We start from the raw sequence: 20,963 nt of genomic DNA on the forward strand, positions 1-20,963 counted from the left end.
TATAAGCATTATAAGAATACCCTATATAATGTATTGCAGATATATATGTTATTTTGATGGAATATAAAATAAAATCTGCCCCTTAGATAACAATATGATGACTTGTAAAATAATTTTGTAAATATAGTAGCAGTTTTAGTTGATTTGTAAAATATTGTTGCAGATACAGGAAGGAATATCTATGTAATCTTGTTGTTCCACAATACGATTATGTATATATTGATATTTTTCAAAAAAGAATGATGTTGAATTGTTAACTTCAAGTGCTCCAAAATCCAAATAACTAGGTCTATTGTGAACCAAGAAAGAATCATTGTTGCAAGTGAGAGGGAAAATCCAACAAAATTGAAATGGGAGTCATGAGATTATTCTTTGACGATTTCAACACATGGAGATGCATCGAAAATAGTTATCTTTTGGCGGCTCAGCAAAAATTTTAAAGATATTACATATTGAATATTTTAATACTCCCTTCATCCCTAACTAAATGTCCACATTTACTTGAACTTTAAGAAAATATAAAGAAAAGTGGGTTGAAACAATGAGACAAGTTCCTTTTGTCTCGGTGGCAGTAGGAATTCGTATGTACTTCTACTAGGCCCAATATTTGCGTTGTTGTTAACATGGTAGCAAAATATCAACATGTTTTGTTGTTATTGGCCAAAGACATGGATTGCAAAAATGTGTGATTTTAAATTAATAAAAATTAGAATGAGAATTAATTAATGTTTCCTTAATTAAAGAACATTTGTCAACTTCGAAAAACGTACATAGGAATCCGATCCCAATCAGTTGAACATGCAATTGCACAAACATATAAATACTTCAAAGCTTAGTCTATGAGCATACTTTCATCATAATCATGCATATACGTTCGCACACACACAACACAACACAACACACGCACGCATACACATACGTTTCAACCATCAATTCAAAACCTTTTTTCACTCGATCTATATGTATGTGACTAAAGAAAATACCGATTAAAGTACAAAAAAAGATGGGAAATCGGTGTTCCAACTGCGTACAAAATTCATGAGTGTGGGAAAAGAAATCAGCAATTGATCCCACATTTGTTTGTATCAGGACCCTTAGTCCTGAGTATGAATGGATCAATCCTGACCCAAAGCAATGAGAAAATGGAGGCAAGAAGGATAGACCATATGACAACAATGGTGGGAGTCCTGTTCTGCTTTCCCATCAAACCCTTGAGGAATGGATAAAGATGCACGATGACCCAGAAGGCGAAGAAGAGCTTTCCAAAGAGAGGGCCCCACGATTGGTAGCCGTTGTTGATGGCATCAGATATCCCAGCCACCACCCCCACCAAGTTTATGATGAGGATGGTGGTTGGAGGGATGAGCAACGTGGTCCACTTGAAGGCGTACAGCTCGCTGAAGTCCTCATCGTCTGACGCCTTAGACGTGACCGTGAAGTTGGTGTCTATCCCCGCCAGCACCTTCAACACCCCCTGGATCACCGCAAATAGATGTGCCGATATGCCTCCAATCACCCAGAACTGCTCGTTCCTCCACCACTCCTCGATGCTCACCCCGCTCCACCTCAGCTCCAGGATCCCTGTGATGAAGATGGACAGGAACAGTGCGATGAAGAAGAGGCTCGCGAAAGTGCTTATCTGGATCACAATCAATTTCATTGTTATATATATATATATATATACGAGTACAATATTTATTTATTTATACCATACCATACCATACCTCTGGCATTATGAATTTTCCTGTGAGTAAGCAGATGGCTGGGAGTGTGCAGTAGGCCAGAAGGGGCAGAGCAGTGAAGGGATAGACGGTGGTGTTGACGTATGCAAACCGCTCCAGCCACTTGAGCTTGCCCTCCTTGTGACCGTACAAGAGGGGGCTGTGGTGACTGAAGAAGATCTCCACTGATCCCAGGGCCCACCGCAGCACCTGGTTCAGACGGTCCGACAGATTTATTGGAGCTGATCCCTTGAATGCAGGCCTCTTAGGCATACAGTAGATTGACCTCCACCCGCGGCAGTGCATCTTGAATCCTGTCAGGATATCCTCTGTGATTGACCCGTAGATCCACCCTAACTAAAGTAGTCATGATCGATTGATCAACAAATAAGTTCAAGTTAGTATTTATTCTGTGAAGTGGAGTAGTATTTATCTGTGTTACGTTACCTCTAAGCCCCATTCTGTTTTGTCTTCATATCCGCAGCTTATCACATGGATGGCTTCCTTGAGCAGAGCTGCAGGGCTGGAAGAAGGTGGTACGCCGCCTTCCACCATCAGAGTCGAGGTCACAAATATGGGCGACTGTCCGAATTTCTTCTCAAAGTTCATCTGCGACTTGAGGACCTCCTTGTCGTCTTCAAATCCTGCACTTGTTTCTGTTGGTTAAGAAATATCATGATGACTTGAATGGTCAATAAATAGAGAAACAAACACACCTTGAACATCTGCTTCTCCGTGTGGGATCTTCTTGTGGCGGCGTCCGAAGCAGCAGTCGCAGCTCACCATCTTCGGCCTCTTACGCCCCTTTGGAGGATCGTAGCCGTACAATGCTTGTCTCCTAAACACGCATCCTGTTCCCACATACACTGGGCCTTGAATCCCATCAAGACCTTTCATGTTGATCTGTAAAAACAAAACAAAAATGAATTTACTAACAGTATGTATGTTGTGGGGAAAATGAATTTACTACTAACTTACATCGAAAAACACGGTGTTTCTATTGGCATATCGGTCGTGTCTGTCAATGCCATCAAATCTCTGAGGGAATTGCACATAACAGACCTTCTTCCCAACCTGTGGATCCATCAAGAAGCACATGGCTTCTCTCACAGCCTTGCTGTTGTTGATGTAGTGATCGCAATCCAAGTTGAGCATGAAGGGGGCATTGGTCAGAACACCGGCAACACGAATCTACAAACACAATAATTAGAGTATATACAATATATATGGAGTAACAAAGTAGAATGTGTGTGTGATATCTTTACCAGAGAATTCATGGCGCCAGCTTTCTTGTGATGCTGGAAGCCCGGCCTCTTCTCACGGGAGACGTAGACGAGGCGAGGAAGCTCGTGGCCTTCGACATCAAGCCCCCCATTCTGGCCTAGAAACACTTGAATCATACCAGGATGATCTTTGGTGTTGTTGCCCGGCCAGGGCGTCCCATCCTGCATGATCCATCCTCCCGGGGGCACCTTGGTCGCCTTAGCCACCATTGCGTTTATCCTCACCTTGAACTCCTCGTACTCTCTCTGTGTGATTGTGTGATCAGTAACACAACAAATTAAATTAATTAACACTATTAGTAATAGTAGTGCTTTCTTTACCTTCATAGCTCTTCTCTCCTTGACAAAAGTTGGCTGCACTTTGTCCTTGAGATAGTCCACCTTCTCAGAAAAGTACCATTCGGGCGCTCGAGGCTCGATGGTGAATTTCTTGCAAAAGGGCACCCATTTCCTGGCGAACTCGGCGGTCTCAGAGAGGGCCTCGAAGGTGCACATGGAAGCACCATCATCAGAGATGTAGCAAGATATTTTGTCAACAGGATAATCCACAGCCAGTATGGAAAGCACAGTGTTTGCGGTAACGAGAGGCGGCTCCTTCAACGGGTCCACCGTACTGACGAATATGTCGACAGGGGCTAGCATGTTAGGCTCACCCTCTCTCTCATACCTGAGGGAGAGGCGGTCGAGGTAGGTCTCGCGATCGATGGGGAACCATTTGGGGAACTGGTCGAGGATCCAGGAGAGGGCGAACCAGATCTCGCAGACGATGGAGGTGAGCCAGAGGCCGATGGCGTCATGCACCGGGTTCAAGATCCGATAGCGGAGGAACAGGGCCAGCACCACAAGGCGGGTAACGATTACCATGCGGTAAGGGTTGATCTTGCTCGAAGCAATTGGCACTTTCCGTGACAGTGGCTGCCGCGCCTCGTCTATACTGTAAGTAAATATTAGTAGTAGTATACAAATTAGTATGAAGTAATTAAATTTGTACAAGAGTAATTAAATTGTAGGAGGACTGACATGGCCATGTCAGGATCTGCTAAATCATCATATTCATCCATTCTCTCCTTCAATACCAAATCTTTCCTATCATCCCATCTTCCACTTGCTGCAAAATTCATGTAGGAGTATTTATGTATATGAAGTAGTAACAAAACATATATATATATATATATATATATATTAGTTATACCATGATCATCGGTGACGGGATGCACCCGCTTATGCAAAGTGGTCCCCATTTGATCTCCATAGGTTGAAATGGGGAACTCTCCGCTGACCGGACGGGAGCGGCCGCCAGAGATAACCGGTGGATACTGGGCGTTTATGTTTATATCGTCATGATCTTCATGGCCTCTCCCATAGCTCATCTTACCATGAAGCATCGCTTCAGCAATATCAGTGTTCTTTTTCTGCTCATCAATGTTGAATTCATGCTCGATGTCGTCAGTGTCCTCCTCGTCGTCGTCTCCCTCAACCCGAGGGCTCCCTGCAAATTAATAATTAGGCCTACATATAATTAATTTAGTACTCTATTACTTGCCTTTGAGGCGCTTGTATCTGGTTTTGCACTGTGGGCAAAGCTGGCTGCCCTCTCTCCTCTCGTACTCGTAGCAAGGCCGGCACACTGGGAACCCGCATTCGTTGCACGCAACAAACAGCTCTCCCTCCACCGTTAGCCCCATCTCGTCCCCGCATATCTCGCATACTTGCCCGCTCAACTTCTTCAAAGGCTTAGGCTGCACAAATAATATAATCTCTCATTTTAATAAATATAAATACTACTACTACTACTAAGTTTACTTACCTCTTCATGGCCGTGGATGACGACGAGCTCGTTCCGGTTGTGGGAACCGGCCACCAGCCCTGCGCTGGCTTCCATTGTAATTGTGTGTGTAGATAGATCTCAAGTTTCCAATCGATCGAATATATTTAACTTTACAAGCTACGAAAGTGTATGTGTGTGCGTGGAGGGTTGCTTGCTGTTGGTTGCAGAGTCTCCATTGCCTCCAACTTAAGCTTCTTTTGTTTCAACCACCTTTCTCTTTCATCTTCCACCAAACTTATACACACCAAATTACACACCAAAACATACCATACTCTGATACTCCATCTCCATCTATATACATCCTTTTTTTATTTCCTCCATTAATTCTTCAATTTTATGTTTATTAATTTGACTGCTTTTCTATTGATGATTACTTACAATGATTCATTAACTTTTAATTTTATTTAGCTAGGGAATCACCATATTAATTAGCTAGGATTCCAACTTTATGCCTCACCTTTTTTCAAGCTAAACTATTACTATGGTACTGCTTTATTAGTACTGAGGGTACTCTGTAAAATGTATAAATGTTAGTAGAATTTATTATTATTTCATTTGATATACTAATCGACAGGAGGAGAAGCGGATTACATAAAAACTGCAGCCAAAAATTGAAATAATGTAGTGTAGAGTCTTCAAAAATAAATGAAAATTAGTACTCCCTCCGTCCCCCAAAATTCATCACCATTTGACCCGGGACGGGTTTTAATAAATGTAATAGAAAGTGAGTTGAAAAAGTTGGTGGCATGTGAGTCCTACTTTTATATATTAGTTTTATAATAAAATGTGAGTGTGAATGAGTTAGTGGAATGTAGAGTCCACTACCAAAAATGGTAAAAGTGAAAGGTGCCAAATTTTTAGGGACGGACGAAAAAGGAAATAAGTGACAAATTTTCAGAGACGGAGGGAGTAGTATTAAAGAGTGTTTATTAAAATTCCTGGATGCCATTCATATAAAATGATACTCCCTCTGTCCGCGAATATGGGTCTCGTTTTTTCTTTTTGGTCCGTCCGCGAATAGGAGTCTCGGTTCGTAATTACCATAAATGGTAAAAAAGCTCCACAATCCATCAATTCATTACACTCACATATCATTTAAAACTAACATATACAAGTGAGACTCATATTACACTAACTTTTTTTCCACTAGCTTTTTTTAACATTTCTTAAAACATGTGTCAGGAAAAAAAAATATGACTCCTATTCGCGGACGGAGGGAATAAACGTAAACCATTTAAAGAGTCATTTTATCATTTTGTATTGTCCAGGATTTAAATAATCATTTACTTTTTTCCATTTTTGGTGTGGTTCTCACATTACATTTGCTTTCTCCGTTTACTTTTCTTTACAAAATCAATTAGTTTCTTAAAATTTGTGCCGAGTCAAAATAGTTCTTTAAATAAAGGAAGTACAATAATGAAATATACCTAGTAAGGTGGTTAGAACCATCAAGTGAGGCCCACAGCGCGGAAGATATTTTCGTTATATTTCAATGTATTTCACATTCTCCTTTTTACAAAATACTCCACCTATTCAAATTAATAAAATTAGAAAAGTAGACTAAACTAAAAATAATAAAAGAAATATTAAGGTAGAAACATTGATATACATTCACTACGGAAAGAGATGATGTTGTATTTCATATACAAAAATCGAGGTGTGTTAGAATGCATCATCGTACTTGAAATCATCTTAGTTCCCAAATAGGGAAAGTTGGTCACCTCTCCAAGATTGCTTCATTTGCAAAAGATGAGTTCTCAAGCTGCCTTCTTCTGCCTGCACAAACAAACCATGTCTGATCACTAGGCACTTCTGGATTGATAAAATGGAACGTGACTCCTACTTTCATTCTGTTCATTTGCTTGATAAGATGGAACGAAGGAGGGAATAGTATGAAAATGTATATAAAAGGCAAAGAAATTGTCATTTCATTACTATCTTTATCAAAATCTCGATTTTTCTGGTCACTATAAGAGTCACATTTTGTCATTTAGGTCTGTCACATAATAAGAGTCATATTTCATTTTTTACCTAAATGATAAGTAGGTCCAACATTCCACTATCTCACTTCACTCTCATTTTATTATAAAACCACTATAAAAAAGTTGGCCTCATATTCCACTAACTTTTCCAACTCACTATTCTTTATATTTCTTAAAACACGTGTCCACACCAAATATGACCCCTATTGTGGAACGGAGGTAGTATACGATGCTTTCTACAACATGAATGAATGTATTCAAGCCACCACTGAACTTTGGCATGGAACAAGATGATGAAGAATAGGATGATATTAACTCTGCGAAATCTATTCAAACTACATCCAGTAATCATATGAAAGGAACCCTTACCTGCAAAGCAACTATGGAACAAAAAAGTGATTCGCACTCATTAAGCACGGCTCTTTCACGTGCTGCAAGATCAGCAAGTTCCGCTACCAAGGAGTTCATACTCCCTACCTGTACAAGAAGTTTATACGGTCATTCTTTAAGCAATGTCATACACAAGGAGAATGCCAGAGGGTGAAATTTATGTATCTAGACTTTTTGACTGGAGTGCAACATATTCATGACACGAGATTGTATAATACGAAAGATCTCACCTGATGGAGAATGGGGCGTAAAGAGGATGCCATAGCCTTCATCACGTTATCAGCAGAGCATACAGCTCCCTTGACAGATCTAATATCTACCTGAAACATAAAGAATGGTCAAATGAAATATGTACAATCTTTACAAAATTTAGTCAACTAGCATACCCTCGTTCCTTCAGCAACTGGAATCCGGAGAGTACTAGCCTGCAAATCGCGGATGGCCCAGGTCATTGAGTTGGTATGGTCCCTCTCAATTGAAGCCCACTCAACAAGACAGCTCGCCTGATCAAGTAGAATTCAATTAGAAATTATACAAGGAGTCTCTCAACCAAACACCGGCTGGCATATGGTAAAGCACTAAGATATAAAGGTGTACATCCAGAGTACTTCAAGACTAAATAGATATAGAAAACTGAAAAACTAAATATGGAGGTGATGCAAATGTTGAATATGTGGCCAGTAAGACATGATGATACCATTTCAAGGAAAACAGACAAGGATAACAAACAGAAACACCGATGGTTTTGAAATATGCTACAGGAAATGTGCATTGTTTTACTTCATGCGAAAGCAATCATAGAAGTTTAGATCAATCGAGCTAAAATGAAAATAAAATACAAAATAGAAATATATTCAGAAACACTTGAAAAGATTATTTGACTAAGCACAAATAATCATTATGATGCATATCAAAACCTATCTGATGACTTAAACATACAACATTCAGACCTCTTCCTGACAAAACCGTGAAACATTTTAACTTTTTCTTTAACAATAGCTAGGATAGCCTTTGTGAAGATGAAGTACTTTAAAGATAACCCTTCCAATAGTATCAATAGTTGCAAGAGGTTAGCCTTCACATACAAGTGTCACTATAGTTGCAACTTAAGTCTTACTTGATTGACCCAAACTGAATAAAGCTTCAACTTAAGCTTCAGCTGCTGGAGGTTAGATCTTTTTTTTCTGACTGAATCCAACAGATCTAAGATTGTCCTCCACGTGTTGTATAATATTTTCTACACAATCAATAAAGTTCGATGATCAGAAACATAACTTGCTAAAAAACAAGAAATGAGACAAATTAGTTTAAATAAATGTAGTTCCTTCTTCATAGTTAGTGTGAAGGGTTGAAATTTCTCCATGAGTTGAATTTAAAAACTAGCTAATTATGAACCTCCATAAAACAATCAAGGAAAGGTAGTGTGATGGTGTGTTAAAGGAACATATAACAGCTTAAGTTCCAAACATATTGACACGAACCTCTGCTTTCGCTTTATGAGAATGCATTGCAGCATCGACTAGAGCATTTGTATATCGCCATTGCAAATGTCTATTGTACAACAGCCTTAGCTGATGGACATCTTGAATGTCAATAGCAGCTTTCTTGCCTTTCTTAATATCTGCGATGAAACTAAGTACAGAAGTATCATGAGGTTGTCTGGATGGGCTCGATGGCCTCATCCTAGCAGGACTAGAGCCTCTAGAAGACGGGTGAACAATCCTGACTCGTGATGGACTGACCACTCTGGACACCGAGGGTGAAGAGGGGCGTGATCTGGGGATTGGCAATGACTGAGTCCTAGCCACTGTACTCATCATTGATGATCTTTCTGATGAACTTGAAGAGGAAGGCCTCTGCACCTTTTGCGAATCATCATAAAATGCAATTCCACAAAACACCAGCTTTTCGCTCTCAACATGTGACGTAGGTATAATAAGATCACTCGCACTTTTCCTTACAGGTCTGCTTGTCCCATCCAGAGATAATCTCCTGAAGGAAGGCGTAGTAGCCATCCTAGATTGAGATAAAGGAGTTTGGTTCACCTTTTCAGTAGCACCACTTCTGCTAGCGATAGAGGAAGCTCTCCCACTCATTCTGCTCGGCCATCGATGTTGATCTAGTAGAGAAGATGGCAAACCATCAAGAGGTTTAGAATTCTCCAACAGATCAGTAGAGTTCTTTCCTTTGAGAGGGCTTCTCTTCTTCTCTGGTGTGGGCTTCCTTGCAGTTGGTGTTTCGCCCTTGCGAGCTACATTTGATGGTGGCTTCAGAGTTCGATCAGAAGGCATACGAGAAATCGTGCTGTCTTTCTTACCATCAAATTGCAAAGAAACCTTGAGACTTCTCATTGTAGATGGCCATAAAGACTCTGGCGATGATTTATTAACCAATGTCTTTCTTGGTGTCACTAGCGTTGCGGCAGCTGTATCCTGCACTGGTGTCGATGGAAAAGGACTACGTGGTGATGTTGGTGTAGTCGGGCGCCTTCTGTCAGCTGATACAGCTCTCTTTGGCAAGGGCACGGTTGAAGCAGTGGATGCCCTCCAGGCATTTGGTGAGGGGCAGCGCTTCGGAGCAGCCGCGACAGATCGCGTTGGCGACATATACTTCGAGCTAACCTCTCTGGTTCGGGACCTTCGAGTGGCGGCTCCATTTTTGTTGTCAGCTGAAACAAGTGGTGGCCTCAAAGTCACTGTTGTAGATTGCTTACACACTGCTTTCTCTGACTCACATACATCCATCCAAATAGAGCAAACTAAACCTCATTAATGTCTGTGATCATCTCACTGCAAAGAGACACACTATCACCGAACCCAATAAATTTATTGACAATTCAACAAATGCTTCCTAAAGGAGTTCCTTTCCACTCTGAAAATCTGCCAGATAAACGTGAAGGCAAAAGTAAGATATCATATACTACGATAAAGCAAGAAAAGAAGAATAGGCATGAAGAAAAAGGAAAAGATTCTCAAAAGAATACATCTTTACAGGCAATCAGATCTCAAACCATTCAATTCCACAAAATCCAGCAAAGAAATACAAATGGGATTTACTCCAACCATCTGCCCCAGCCCAGATCACATAGCAACTAGGCCTAAATGAGAAAGACAGTTGCAGAAGAGTAAAAACAAGTTACAGTCACTATTACAAGTAAGAGACAAAAGCTAGTGGGTTAAGTTTGGATCCAAGGAAATTGGAAATGGTGGAAAAGGGAAGTAGAACAAACACTGGTAAAGCTGTCTAGGCCAAGAATGGCATCCCATGGATATTATTTTATCTCACTTTCTTGATCTCAGCGCCGGTCCCCCAGCCATTGTCGCTCTCACGAGAATTTCATGGTTGGAGCTGCATATGCAATTCACACACACATTAAGGTAGACTCACATTAGCCATTCTGTCCTGCCCCTTCTTTCCCCCACCAACTCCCTTTCATGAAAGGGAATTCAATGAAATTTATATGTTCACCAGCCCTCCCACAGAAACACATCCACAGAGTGATTAATTGTGATTGAATGCTCCCACACGCAATCGCTGTCACCCAAGAACTTAATACAAGGGGAAAAACCAGTAAATAAACAGAAATTACAGTCTCATTTTCGGATTAAGTGCAAAACTCTCAACTTTTTCTTGATACAAACAGGGCTTCTCGAAGTAAACTACATCAGGTAACGACGAAAAACATCACTATAAAAAAGATGAAAAATAAGAAAACAAAAAACAAAAAAAATGTAGGGTGATGGCAACAGTAATGGGACACCATGTGCAGGTAGAGATCATTGTCCTACCTCATGAACTCAAAACGACAAGCAATACACAAATCAACAAAAACCAAACAGTTAATTCCACTTTTAAAAAAACATCGCTATGCTCATAAATGACTAAAGAAATAATTCTAGTTTTGACCTTTTTCCTAATTTCACATGAATATATATGTTGAAGAAATAAAAGCTCTGCGCTTTGTCAGATTTTGTTCCTAAATTACAAGGCTATTGAAAATGGGGATAGAAAAAAAATCACTTGAATCAGTAAAAAATTCTGCTCCAGAATACTGATCAAAGTTGTTTAAGTCTTCTGAATTTCATACCTTAAAACCCTCGGGAGTATAATTCAGCGAATTGATTGAAGAATTAAAACACCAAAAAAAACAGATAAACACAACTTTCATCGAAAAAGAAACAAAGTAACAGCAAAATATTAAATACCTGTATATTTTGCCGGGAAACAGAAGGGGCATTTGGATTCTATGAAAAATCTGAGGGATTAAGATGATATCTAGATCGTTAATTAGATAAGAGTGATGAAGAGATAAATTAAAGTATAAATGTAGTATTAAATAACTGATTTGGGGATAATAATTAAAATAAAATCAACAAACGTGGGGGGAGATTCAGTTAGCGGAGGAATGGCGCCGGCGCCGGTTATTTTCGCTCCACCTAATTATTTAATAGAGATAATTAACATTTATTAATGTGATTAACATACTTTTCAATTTTCATTTTCCTAAGCAATATGTTGACGCTTTTGCCCTTGGGAATTGCTAGAGGTGGCGGCCACTTCACTGGTTTGGGAATTGGGAGTGGGTTAACAAAAAGGGTAAAAGTGGACGACGACTGTTCTTTCTTTATTTTTATTTAGTATTTTGGGACAAGTAGTTTTCGGAAAGTAGGTATACACTTTTGGAACATTAGAAATTAAGAAAAATAAATAAATTTAATGTCAGAGATATTTGATAAATAGACCCTACGTTTCATACTCCTAAAAGCAATTAAATTAGTATGATTGGATAATAAGCTCTTTATTTTTTATAGGTAAATAAATTTTAGTTTAAATATGATGTTAGAGTGGATTTGAAGTCAATACTTTTAGTCTTGGTCGTTACCACATACACTTGAGAACCATCTTATTAAATGGTACTTAAAAACTCAAAATGAGGAGATAATCTATACATATCTAACTGCCAGGGATATTACCATAAAGTCCTTATTGAGGGAAAATGAGATATATGATGTGAAAGAAATCTGACTGTGTAGAGGCATGTGCATTTTTTACAGAGCACAAATAAAGCTGACCGGAGGAATATTGGTCCAAAGAAATAATAGGTTTCAAAGTAAGATTTGGAACAATTATAAAGCAGCATTGAGTGTGCAAAATGAAACATAGACAGAGAAGGGTGAGAAGAACAAAGAGGGAGGAGAAAGATGGCTGGTGGGGTTGTGCAGATGTTGAGAAAGATCCCCGCGGCTAGGGTTGAGAAGCATGCTGATGGATCCGCGAATTTCTGATGTTGATGAATGCAGGAAAATACAGATCACGACACAGAGAATTTACGTGGTTCGATTTACTGAGGTAAATCTACGTCCACGGGAAGAAAAGAGGGCAGAGTTGTATTGCTTGATCTGTTTTCTACAGCTTACAATACAGACTTGCTATTTGATATTTTATCTCTAGAGAGCGAGAGAGTCCAACCCTATCTATCTGATCTAGGTTCTATTTATCCAAAGGACCAAGATCGTGGCATGCAGCACCATTTACTAGGTAGTGGATGTCGTGGAGATCGTGGCCTAAGATCGTGGATGTAGCGTAGGTCATGGCCTACGATCGTGGCCTGAGTTGACACCACGTGGTAGTGGGTGTGTTGGAAGTTGTGGAAATCCTGCATGGGTCCACTAACTCCTTGTTCGGTCGAATACTGAGACCGAACTGCTTTGGTTGCCGATCTGAGAGTAGAGCTTGATGCCGACCTGAGAGCAGAGCTTGATTGGTTGGCTTTTACCGAGCTGTAGGCTGAGGCCGAACTCTTTGGTAATGCCGAACTCATACTCTTCCTTGGGCTTTGGGCTGATGGGCCGTTGGTTGCCGATCTGAGAGTAGAGCTTGATGCCGACCTGAGAGCAGAGCTTGATTGGTTGGCTTTTACCGAGCTGTAGGCTGAGGCCGAACTCTTTGGTAATGCCGAACTCATACTCTTCCTTGGGCTTTGGGCTGATGGGCCGTCATTGCTGTTGGGCTTGTTTAGTACGCACCCCATCACTACCCCCCCCCCGAAAGACGAAGTGAATCACTTCGGCGAAGCGAGTCACTTCGGCATTCTGGATAAAGGTACGGGGGAGGCTGACGTCAGGGGACGTGCCTTGCATGTGACTGCATTAAATGCGACAGTAAAATCCGGCCGTTGAATCCTGAAAAGGTGGGATTCGAAACGGTGCGACGATTTTGAAATCTTCGCCGAATCTGATAATACCTCCCTTCTTCATCATTGAAGCACTTTTGCGACTGCTTCTTCTGCACTCTATCTCCTTTGCGTAAAAATTTCCTTCCGCTTTCAAGAATTTCTTCAGAATTTCTTCAGATTTTGCAAAGAGTAAGAACCATGTCTTCTTCTTCTTCTTCTTCCGAGTTAGGTAGCGGTAGGAAAGGGGGCAAGGGGTCTTCTAGCCGGAAAGAGTCCGGAGAGAAGACTGTAGAATACTTTCACAGCGTCTTGAGTAAGGACACCGTGATATCTCTACACGAAAAATATCTTCTTCCCGGGGGGAAGGCGGTGGTTCCCGACGATGATCATAGGGCTAACGACCCGCCGGAGGGTTATGCCACCGTTTACGAAGCCTGCTTAGAATGCGGGCTTCGTTTCCCTCTTCCCCCACCTTTTGTAGAGCTTCTTGATTTTTTTCAACTCCCTTTAGGTCAGGTGACTCCGAATTCTTGGAGGCACTTGTCGGCTTTTGCTGCCGAACTCCGTAGGCTAGATAAGGATCTGTCTCTGCGGGCAATCCTTAATTTTTTCCAATTTAAAAGGAAGGGATCTTGGTTTTACTTGATCCCCTTACAGCCTTTTAGGGCATTCTGCAAAACCAAGTGGCCGAAATGGCAAAACCGCTTCTTTTTTTATAATAGGATAGCGGCTCCGGGCTTTCCCTGGAGAGGGCCGAAGTCCGTGATTCCTCATCCTCGGTTAGAACCGTTGGCCGAGCTCGAGGGCGAGCTCAATAAGATTCCTATGATTAGGAAACAATACTCGGAAACTGAGCTCGTCAAGGGCGACCTCGTGTTCAATATCTCGTCTTCGGACGAAGAAACTGAGGGTGAGGATTTCTTTTTTATGCTTTACTGCTTTAGCAGCGAAAACTAACCTTGTTTCCTTGCTTTTTGGCAGTGTACATGCTGAACAAGGCTAGCCGCAAATCTTCGGAGTCCAAGGAGCCGGAGAGGCCGAAAACCACCAGCTCGGCGTCTGATGCCGAGAGGACTCCGAAAAGGCAAAAAACCTCTTCGGATCCGAAGAAGCCGGAGTCGACTTCGGCAAAGGGGAAGGGGAAGGCCCAGAAGCCCCCGAGAGCGCCAGAGAAAGACGTGGTCTTGGCGCCTCCTTCGGAACATATCTGTGAGCCGTTTTTATGGCCCACGGACTTCGCCGAGGTGAATTCTCTTCTTGATTTTCTGGCCTTGCTTTTTTCCTGTATTTTTTGTGGCCCCTTTGTTGACTTTTTTCTTTATTCATTTTCAGAGGAACGATATGCTCTCCAAGCTCGTCGCCGTCGAACTCTCCAAAGCGTCCAATGACTATGCTGAGATGCAGAGGAAGTTGGCGGCTGCCTGTCATCGGGCCGAACAGGCTGAGGCTAACTTTGAGAAGGCCAGAGCTGCTAGGATTTCGGCCCAGGATGAAGCTCAGTTTGCCAAAAACCAGCTCGTCATCCAGCGGGAGCAGATGAAACGGAGGGATGCCGCTGCTGTGGTTGCCCAAGGGGAGGCTCTCCGTGTTTACACGGAGAAACTCTTTTTGAGCAGCCAGTTCTCGGCCTTTGTCGGTAGTCTGGTAAGGCTAATTACCGATAAGGGCGAGCAGGGGGCCGACGTCGTGCTGCCTCTGTACAGCCGAGAGATAGCAGCTCGGCTTCAGAATCTGCCGCTCCTTGAGGAGCTCGCTTCATCCTCGGTCCTGCTTTCTGCAGACCGAGTCCGGGGTTGTCGAGCTGATCGGGACGAGAACCTGGAGGCTATCTTTGCCTCCGTGGGACCCGTTTCACCCGCTTCGACTTACAACGGAGAGGGTGAGGCCGAGCCGCTGGAGCTGGAGGCCGAAGTCGAGCGGGCCGGGTATCCGGAGAAGGAAGCCGATCAGGAGGCGGAGGCGAGGCCGGCAGGATGCGAGGCCGAGGCTGAGGTAGCTCAGGAGAAAGAAGCTGAACCAGACCGAGGATCCGGAGACGAAGCTGGCGGAGTATGATTTCGTCTCCCTTCTCTTAGTCTAGTTTCTTCCTTGTGAAATGGCCTTGAAGCCCTCCTAGTGTAAAAAATTTTCCTTGTGAATGAAAAATTCTCTACACTTGTCTTCGTATAGCTTTTCGTACTCGCCTTTATTCCTGTTGTATTTTACTATCCGCTCGGTACAGCTGCCGAACTAATATAGCTGCTTTGTACTCAAAGAAGATGGAGATACTTCACTGGAAACGGCTGTACTCTTCGGCTTTAGACGAAGCTGAGAAAAGAGCTATAGCCGATCAGACGAAGAATGACGAGCTTCTGGCTCGTTTAGTGAAGCTGGAGGCCGATAATAAGGACTTGGAGTCCGATAAGAAGGATCTGGAGGCCGAGCTGAACACTGCCGTCGCTGAGAGGACTGCGTATGAGGATTTTATCTGCAGGCGTGGGGGAATGACCATCTCTGAAGTTCAGGAACGAGTTGACGAACTGTGGGAGGAATATAATGTACTCCGGAGGAACAATGCGCTGGAGAGCTCGGCTTGCCAACAAGTCGTGAAATCATTGCGGCGCTGGGCTTCTCGGTACGACATAGTTCTTGCCCGGCGTCCCTCAATTGAGAGATTCCTCAGGCATTTCCCGCCAACAGATGCTAGTACTCCAGCTCAAACCTCTGATTCACTTGCTCAAAACCCTACTCCAAGTCAGCAACGAACTCAGGGACAACCGGAGACGTCAAGTCGAGGACGGACTGAAGTTCGCAGAGGAGCTGTGGTTATGAGCGAGCAAGATTGGCAAATGCTTCGTGAAGAGACTCTTCGCCGCCGAGGTGCTAGGGCTTCCCGGGCTCAGAGAAGAGGTGGCAGGTCGATTAGAGCATCTCGTCGACCTGCTTATTCTGCGGCTGCCTGGAACGCCCGAACTCAGCTTCACGAGGATTTTGTGAATAGATGGCTCAACTTTAGCAACCCTGGACAGTAGAATAGTCCTTTGTAATAGCGTAACGCCATCTCGTAGGGTAGCGGAGTTGTGTGCCGAACAAGATTTGAAAAATGAAATTTTGTTTTCGCTTCTAACACTCTGCATTTACAGCTTAGCGAAAAATTTCATCGTACTTGTCCTCGGTCTTATGAAGTAAACTTCTTTGACCGGACTTGGTCCTTGGTCTTATGAAGTAAACTTCTTTGACCGGACTTGGTCCTTGGTCTGATGAAATAAACATCTTTGACCGGACTCGTCTTTGGTCTGATGAAATAAACATCTTTGACCGGACTCGTCTTTGGTCTGATGAAATAAACATCTTTGACCGGACTCGTCTTTGGTCTGATGAAATAAACATCTTTGACCGGACTCGTCTTGGGTCTGATGAAATAAACATCTTTGACCGGACTCGTCTTTGGTCTGATGAAATAAACATCTTTGACCGGACTCGTCTTTGGTCTGATGAAATAAACATCTTTGACCGGACTCGTCTTTGTGTTCTAATTTGGCGATTTTTGTCGCCGGGATCGAACTTTCCCTTGTCCTAATTCGGCGAGTTTTATCGCGTGGATCGGACTTTCCCAGTTAACCGAAGTGGTCTTATGCAGTAAACCTCTTTGACTAGACATGGTCGTCATCGGTCTTATGAGGTAAACTTCTTTGACCGAACTTGGTCGTCCTAATTCGGCGAGGTTTATCGCGTGGATCGGACTTTCCCTTATTGCAGTTCGTTTCAGACGAAGTGCTTATTTCTTAAGCCGAATTGTGGTCTTGTATCTTCCTGAGAAGCTTGGACTCACAATCGTTGGCTTATTGCAGTTCGTTTCAGACGAAGTGCTTATTTCTTAAGCCGAATTGTGGTCTTGTATCTTCCTGAGAAGCTTGGACTCACAATCGTTGGCTTATTGCAGTTCGTTTCAGACGAAGTGCTTATTTCTTAAGCCGAATTGTGGTCTTGTATCTTCCTGAGAAGCTTGGACTCACAATCGTTGGCTTATTGCAGTTCGTTTCAGACGAACTGCTTGTTTAAGCTGAATTGTGGTCTTGTATCCTCTTTAGAAGCTTTGACTCACAATCGTTGGCTCGTATATGTTCTAAGAAGGGGATCAGCCTTCGAAGAACAAGATACCTCAGTAACATTTGTAAGAGACGACACGCACATAGACAGACAAAACGCACAGATAAAACGCACAGAGACAAACAAAGACCAAGCAAACCAAAGAAAGCACATTGACCGAACAGAACTCAAGACTGACTGACCGGACTGTCTCTTACAAATGAAACTTTTTGAGGTTGGAAACGTACCATGTTCGGGGTACTTGTGCTCCTGACACGTGAGTCAATTTGTAAGACCCTTTGCCGAGGACTTCTGACACCCGATATGGACCTTCCCATGTGGGTTCGAGTTCGCCCAGCTTTTCTGCTCGGCTTACTTCGTTGTTTCTCAAGACGAGATCTCCCACTTGAAATTGCAGCTTCTTCACCCTTTGGTTGTAATACCGGGCTACTTGCTCCTTGTACTTGGCTGCTTTTATGCAGGCCAATTCTCTTCTTTCTTCGGCAAGATCTAGTTCGGCTCTCAGTCCGTCACCATTCATTTCTGAGGAGAAATTGAGTTCGGGGACTGGGTATGCCGATCTAAACCGGAATCACGGCTTCAGTGCCGTACACCATTGAGTTCGGCTCCGGTGTGACTTCGGTCATTTCGCCTGCCTCTGACTCCGGCTGCTGTGATTGCTATGCTTGATGGTGCCGAACTGATTGCTCGGCACTTTTAAGCGCAATCTGCGAACACACTTGCTCTTTTTCGATCACCTCGGATGACCGCTATCCCTCCTTTGGTGGGGAAGGTGTTCGGCGAGGAAGCCTCTGATCGCTATGATCGGGCTTCTTTTCGTCTCCTCTAGATGAGCTGTCTAAAGACCGTTTTCGACGGTCTGCCTCATCGGCTCGGGAGAACTGGTCCGCAATGTCCCACATCTCTTGAGCTGTTTGCGGACTGCATTCCACGAGCTTTCTGTAGAGAGCTCCGGGCAGGATTCCATTTTGGAATGCCGAAATGACAAGTAGATCGTTGAGATCATCTACTTGTAGGCATTCCTTGTGGAATCTCGTCATGAAGTCGCTGATCTTTTCGTCGCGACCTTGACGTATAGAAAGCAGCTGAGCCGAAGTGATCCGGGCTTCCGCTTTCTGAAAGAACCTCCTGTGGAAAGCATCCATTAGATCTCGGTAAGATCTAATGCTGCCTTGGGGGAGGCTATCGAACCACCTTCGCGCGTTCCCGATAAGCAGCTCGGGGAACAGCTTGCACATGTGGACCTCGTTGAGACCCTGGTTCGCCATGTTATATTGATAGCGTCCCAAGAAATCATGAGGATCCACGAGTCCGTCATAGGTTATCGACGGAGTTCGGTAGTTCTGTGGTAGGGGAGTTCGGGTAATATCGCCCGAGAACGGAGTCCTCAATGCTCCGTATATGGCGAACCCGACATTTCTTCGGTATGGAGGAGATGGAGTTCTCCTGTGATTCCGGTACCGAGGATTCTTTCTCCTGGAAGACATGACACTACTGCGGGTAGTGACTGTCTCGTATGGAGGGAGAGGGAGAATCCGCCGTTTTCGTCTCCGGCTGCTTTTGGCTTTTTTGCAGGAAGGTTAAGAATTCCTCCTGCTTTTCAGCCAAAAACAGCTTGACAGCCTCGTTCAAATCGGGCTGCTGGGAAGACTCGGTGTGACGGCTTTTGGAGCGGCTTGTTCCTTCATCGTGAAAACTGGAAGTAGCTGTCTCCCGAGGCTGTTTTTCGGACCTGCGGGCTGGACTAGCTTCCTCATGGTTTTCACGAACGGTATTACGGGTAGTATGTGATCTGGTATGCATTTTTTTTGGGGTGGAAAAAGGGTCAAAAATTCGCTTTATCACAAATTTGGTTCTCTGTTTCCCACAGACGGCGCCAGTGATGGATCCGCGAATTTCTGATGTTGATGAATGCAGGAAAATACAGATCACGACACAGAGAATTTACGTGGTTCGATTTACTGAGGTAAATCTACGTCCACGGGAAGAAAAGAGGGCAGAGTTGTATTGCTTGATCTGTTTTCTACAGCTTACAATACAGACTTGCTATTTGATATTTTATCTCTAGAGAGCGAGAGAGTCCAACCCTATCTATCTGATCTAGGTTCTATTTATCCAAAGGACCAAGATCGTGGCATGCAGCACCATTTACTAGGTAGTGGATGTCGTGGAGATCGTGGCCTAAGATCGTGGATGTAGCGTAGGTCATGGCCTACGATCGTGGCCTGAGTTGACACCACGTGGTAGTGGGTGTGTTGGAAGTTGTGGAAATCCTGCATGGGTCCACTAACTCCTTGTTCGGTCGAATACTGAGACCGAACTGCTTTGGTTGCCGATCTGAGAGTAGAGCTTGATGCCGACCTGAGAGCAGAGCTTGATTGGTTGGCTTTTACCGAGCTGTAGGCTGAGGCCGAACTCTTTGGTAATGCCGAACTCATACTCTTCCTTGGGCTTTGGGCTGATGGGCCGTCATTGCTGTTGGGCTTGTTTAGTACGCACCCCATCACATGCCAATGTCAGCGGCACTCAGCACCGACGGCCACCGGAGAACGCATTCAGAGGCTGGGCGAAGACGGTGTGACGCCTAGCAACTGCAACCACGGCTGTCGAATTCAGAGGCTCGGTCGCCGCAAATCGGAAACCCATAAGAGAGGGAACAGCAGGCGCGGAGATCCCATCGGAGTTACGACGGTGGCCGGAGAAGGAAGATGGAGAGAAAGAAAAGAGAGAAGAGGCAAAGTGTTATTGAATTTGGGGTTTCTCTGGTTTGAGAGAGAGAAGTGAGGAGGAAGATGGAGACAAAGCGGCCGTAGGGTTAGACTGTAGTAATACTCCCCTTTTGTCCCTTGTTAATGTATGTATTTTTTTTGCATGGAATTTAATAATGGTATGTTTAATTGTTGGTAAAAAAGTAAAAGAGAATAAATTAAAAGAGAAGAACTGAGAATAAAGTGGGATTTTTTTTTATCAAAGGTAGAAATGATTCCATTAATTTAAAACTTTTCAAGATAAAAAAATTATTATATTAATATGGAATGGAGGAAATATTATTTTAATCCTAAACACCATTGGGCTATTAGTCTATGTTTATGTTCCTATTGGGCTTTAGTTTGGAATTTTAGTAATTATTATCCTTTTTAAAAAATATATTTTAAGTTGTGTGTTCTATTCTAAAATTATATCTTAAAAGTTATAATTATGAGGTATACTGTACTGATTCATGACATTATTATTCTATATTGATAAATGAAATATTTTGAATATTGTTTAGTAAATTAAGTATGGTTGATTTTTTTTATTGATTTAAGTGAATATATTAAAATTTTATTTTGGTAATTACTTATTTATGTTGGTCTATTTTTAAAAAGACATGTTTTTAGTCATGATCAGTTGCAAATTATATTTTCAAGAGTCATGAGATTTTAGTCTATATTGACAAAGTTGATGTTAATTTTGATATGTTATTATGTTATTTACTAAAAAGTTTCTGGAGTT

General features: G+C 42.7%; 2 protein-coding genes across 12 annotated transcripts; both read right to left on the bottom strand.

The window, feature by feature from the left end:
- Positions 1-718: 718 nt before the first annotated feature.
- Positions 719-5,194, bottom strand: LOC121799376 (cellulose synthase A catalytic subunit 7 [UDP-forming]-like). The gene is made up of 11 exons (XM_042198725.1): positions 4,812-5,194; positions 4,548-4,743; positions 4,197-4,493; positions 4,025-4,112; positions 3,326-3,938; positions 2,987-3,250; positions 2,700-2,912; positions 2,438-2,624; positions 2,169-2,365; positions 1,725-2,078; positions 719-1,639 (listed from the first exon to the last, which is right to left on the bottom strand). Exons 1-11 carry the CDS (start codon positions 4,884-4,886, stop codon positions 1,058-1,060), a joined length of 3,066 nt encoding a protein of 1,021 aa, XP_042054659.1. The 5' UTR covers positions 4,887-5,194; the 3' UTR covers positions 719-1,057.
- Positions 5,195-6,285: 1,091 nt separating this feature from the next.
- On the bottom strand, positions 6,286-11,629 carry LOC121799378 (AUGMIN subunit 8-like). Of its 11 annotated transcripts, none has more exons than XM_042198737.1 (8): positions 11,410-11,629; positions 10,434-10,552; positions 8,686-10,083; positions 8,322-8,441; positions 7,591-7,707; positions 7,435-7,524; positions 7,184-7,291; positions 6,286-6,608 (listed from the first exon to the last, which is right to left on the bottom strand). In XM_042198737.1, the coding sequence occupies exons 3-8, from the start codon at positions 9,946-9,948 to the stop codon at positions 6,525-6,527; spliced, it is 1,782 nt and encodes a 593-aa protein (XP_042054671.1). In that variant the 5' UTR covers positions 9,949-10,083; positions 10,434-10,552; positions 11,410-11,629; the 3' UTR covers positions 6,286-6,524. The 11 variants fall into 11 exon arrangements, with proteins under 11 accessions (XP_042054671.1, XP_042054670.1, XP_042054666.1 ...); XM_042198736.1 differs by lacking the exon at positions 11,410-11,629 and adding an exon at positions 10,196-10,301 and having other exon boundaries at positions 10,436-11,373; XM_042198732.1 differs by lacking the exon at positions 11,410-11,629 and adding an exon at positions 10,188-10,301 and having other exon boundaries at positions 10,434-11,373.
- Between the last annotated feature and the right edge of the window lie 9,334 nt (positions 11,630-20,963).

Source organism: Salvia splendens, chromosome 4 (genome assembly GCF_004379255.2).
Source record: "Salvia splendens isolate huo1 chromosome 4, SspV2, whole genome shotgun sequence".
Classification (NCBI taxonomy): domain Eukaryota; kingdom Viridiplantae; phylum Streptophyta; class Magnoliopsida; order Lamiales; family Lamiaceae; genus Salvia; species Salvia splendens.

Coding starts and splice junctions, on each gene's coding strand:
- LOC121799376 (XM_042198725.1), bottom strand. CDS start 4,886: ATGGAAGCCAGCGCAGGGCTGGTGGCCGGTTCCCACAACCGGAACGAG. Junction 2,913..2,986: donor CTGGCGCCATGAATTCTCTG/GTAAAGATATCA, acceptor TTGTGTTTGTAG/ATTCGTGTTGCCGGTGTTCT. Junction 2,079..2,168: donor AAACAGAATGGGGCTTAGAG/GTAACGTAACAC, acceptor TGACTACTTTAG/TTAGGGTGGATCTACGGGTC.
- LOC121799378 (XM_042198738.1), bottom strand. CDS start 9,948: ATGGATGTATGTGAGTCAGAGAAAGCAGTGTGTAAGCAATCTACAACA. Junction 7,708..8,321: donor ATTCAGTTTGGGTCAATCAA/GTAAGACTTAAG, acceptor CTACTTGATCAG/GCGAGCTGTCTTGTTGAGTG. Junction 7,525..7,590: donor CAGTTGCTGAAGGAACGAGG/GTATGCTAGTTG, acceptor TTTATGTTTCAG/GTAGATATTAGATCTGTCAA.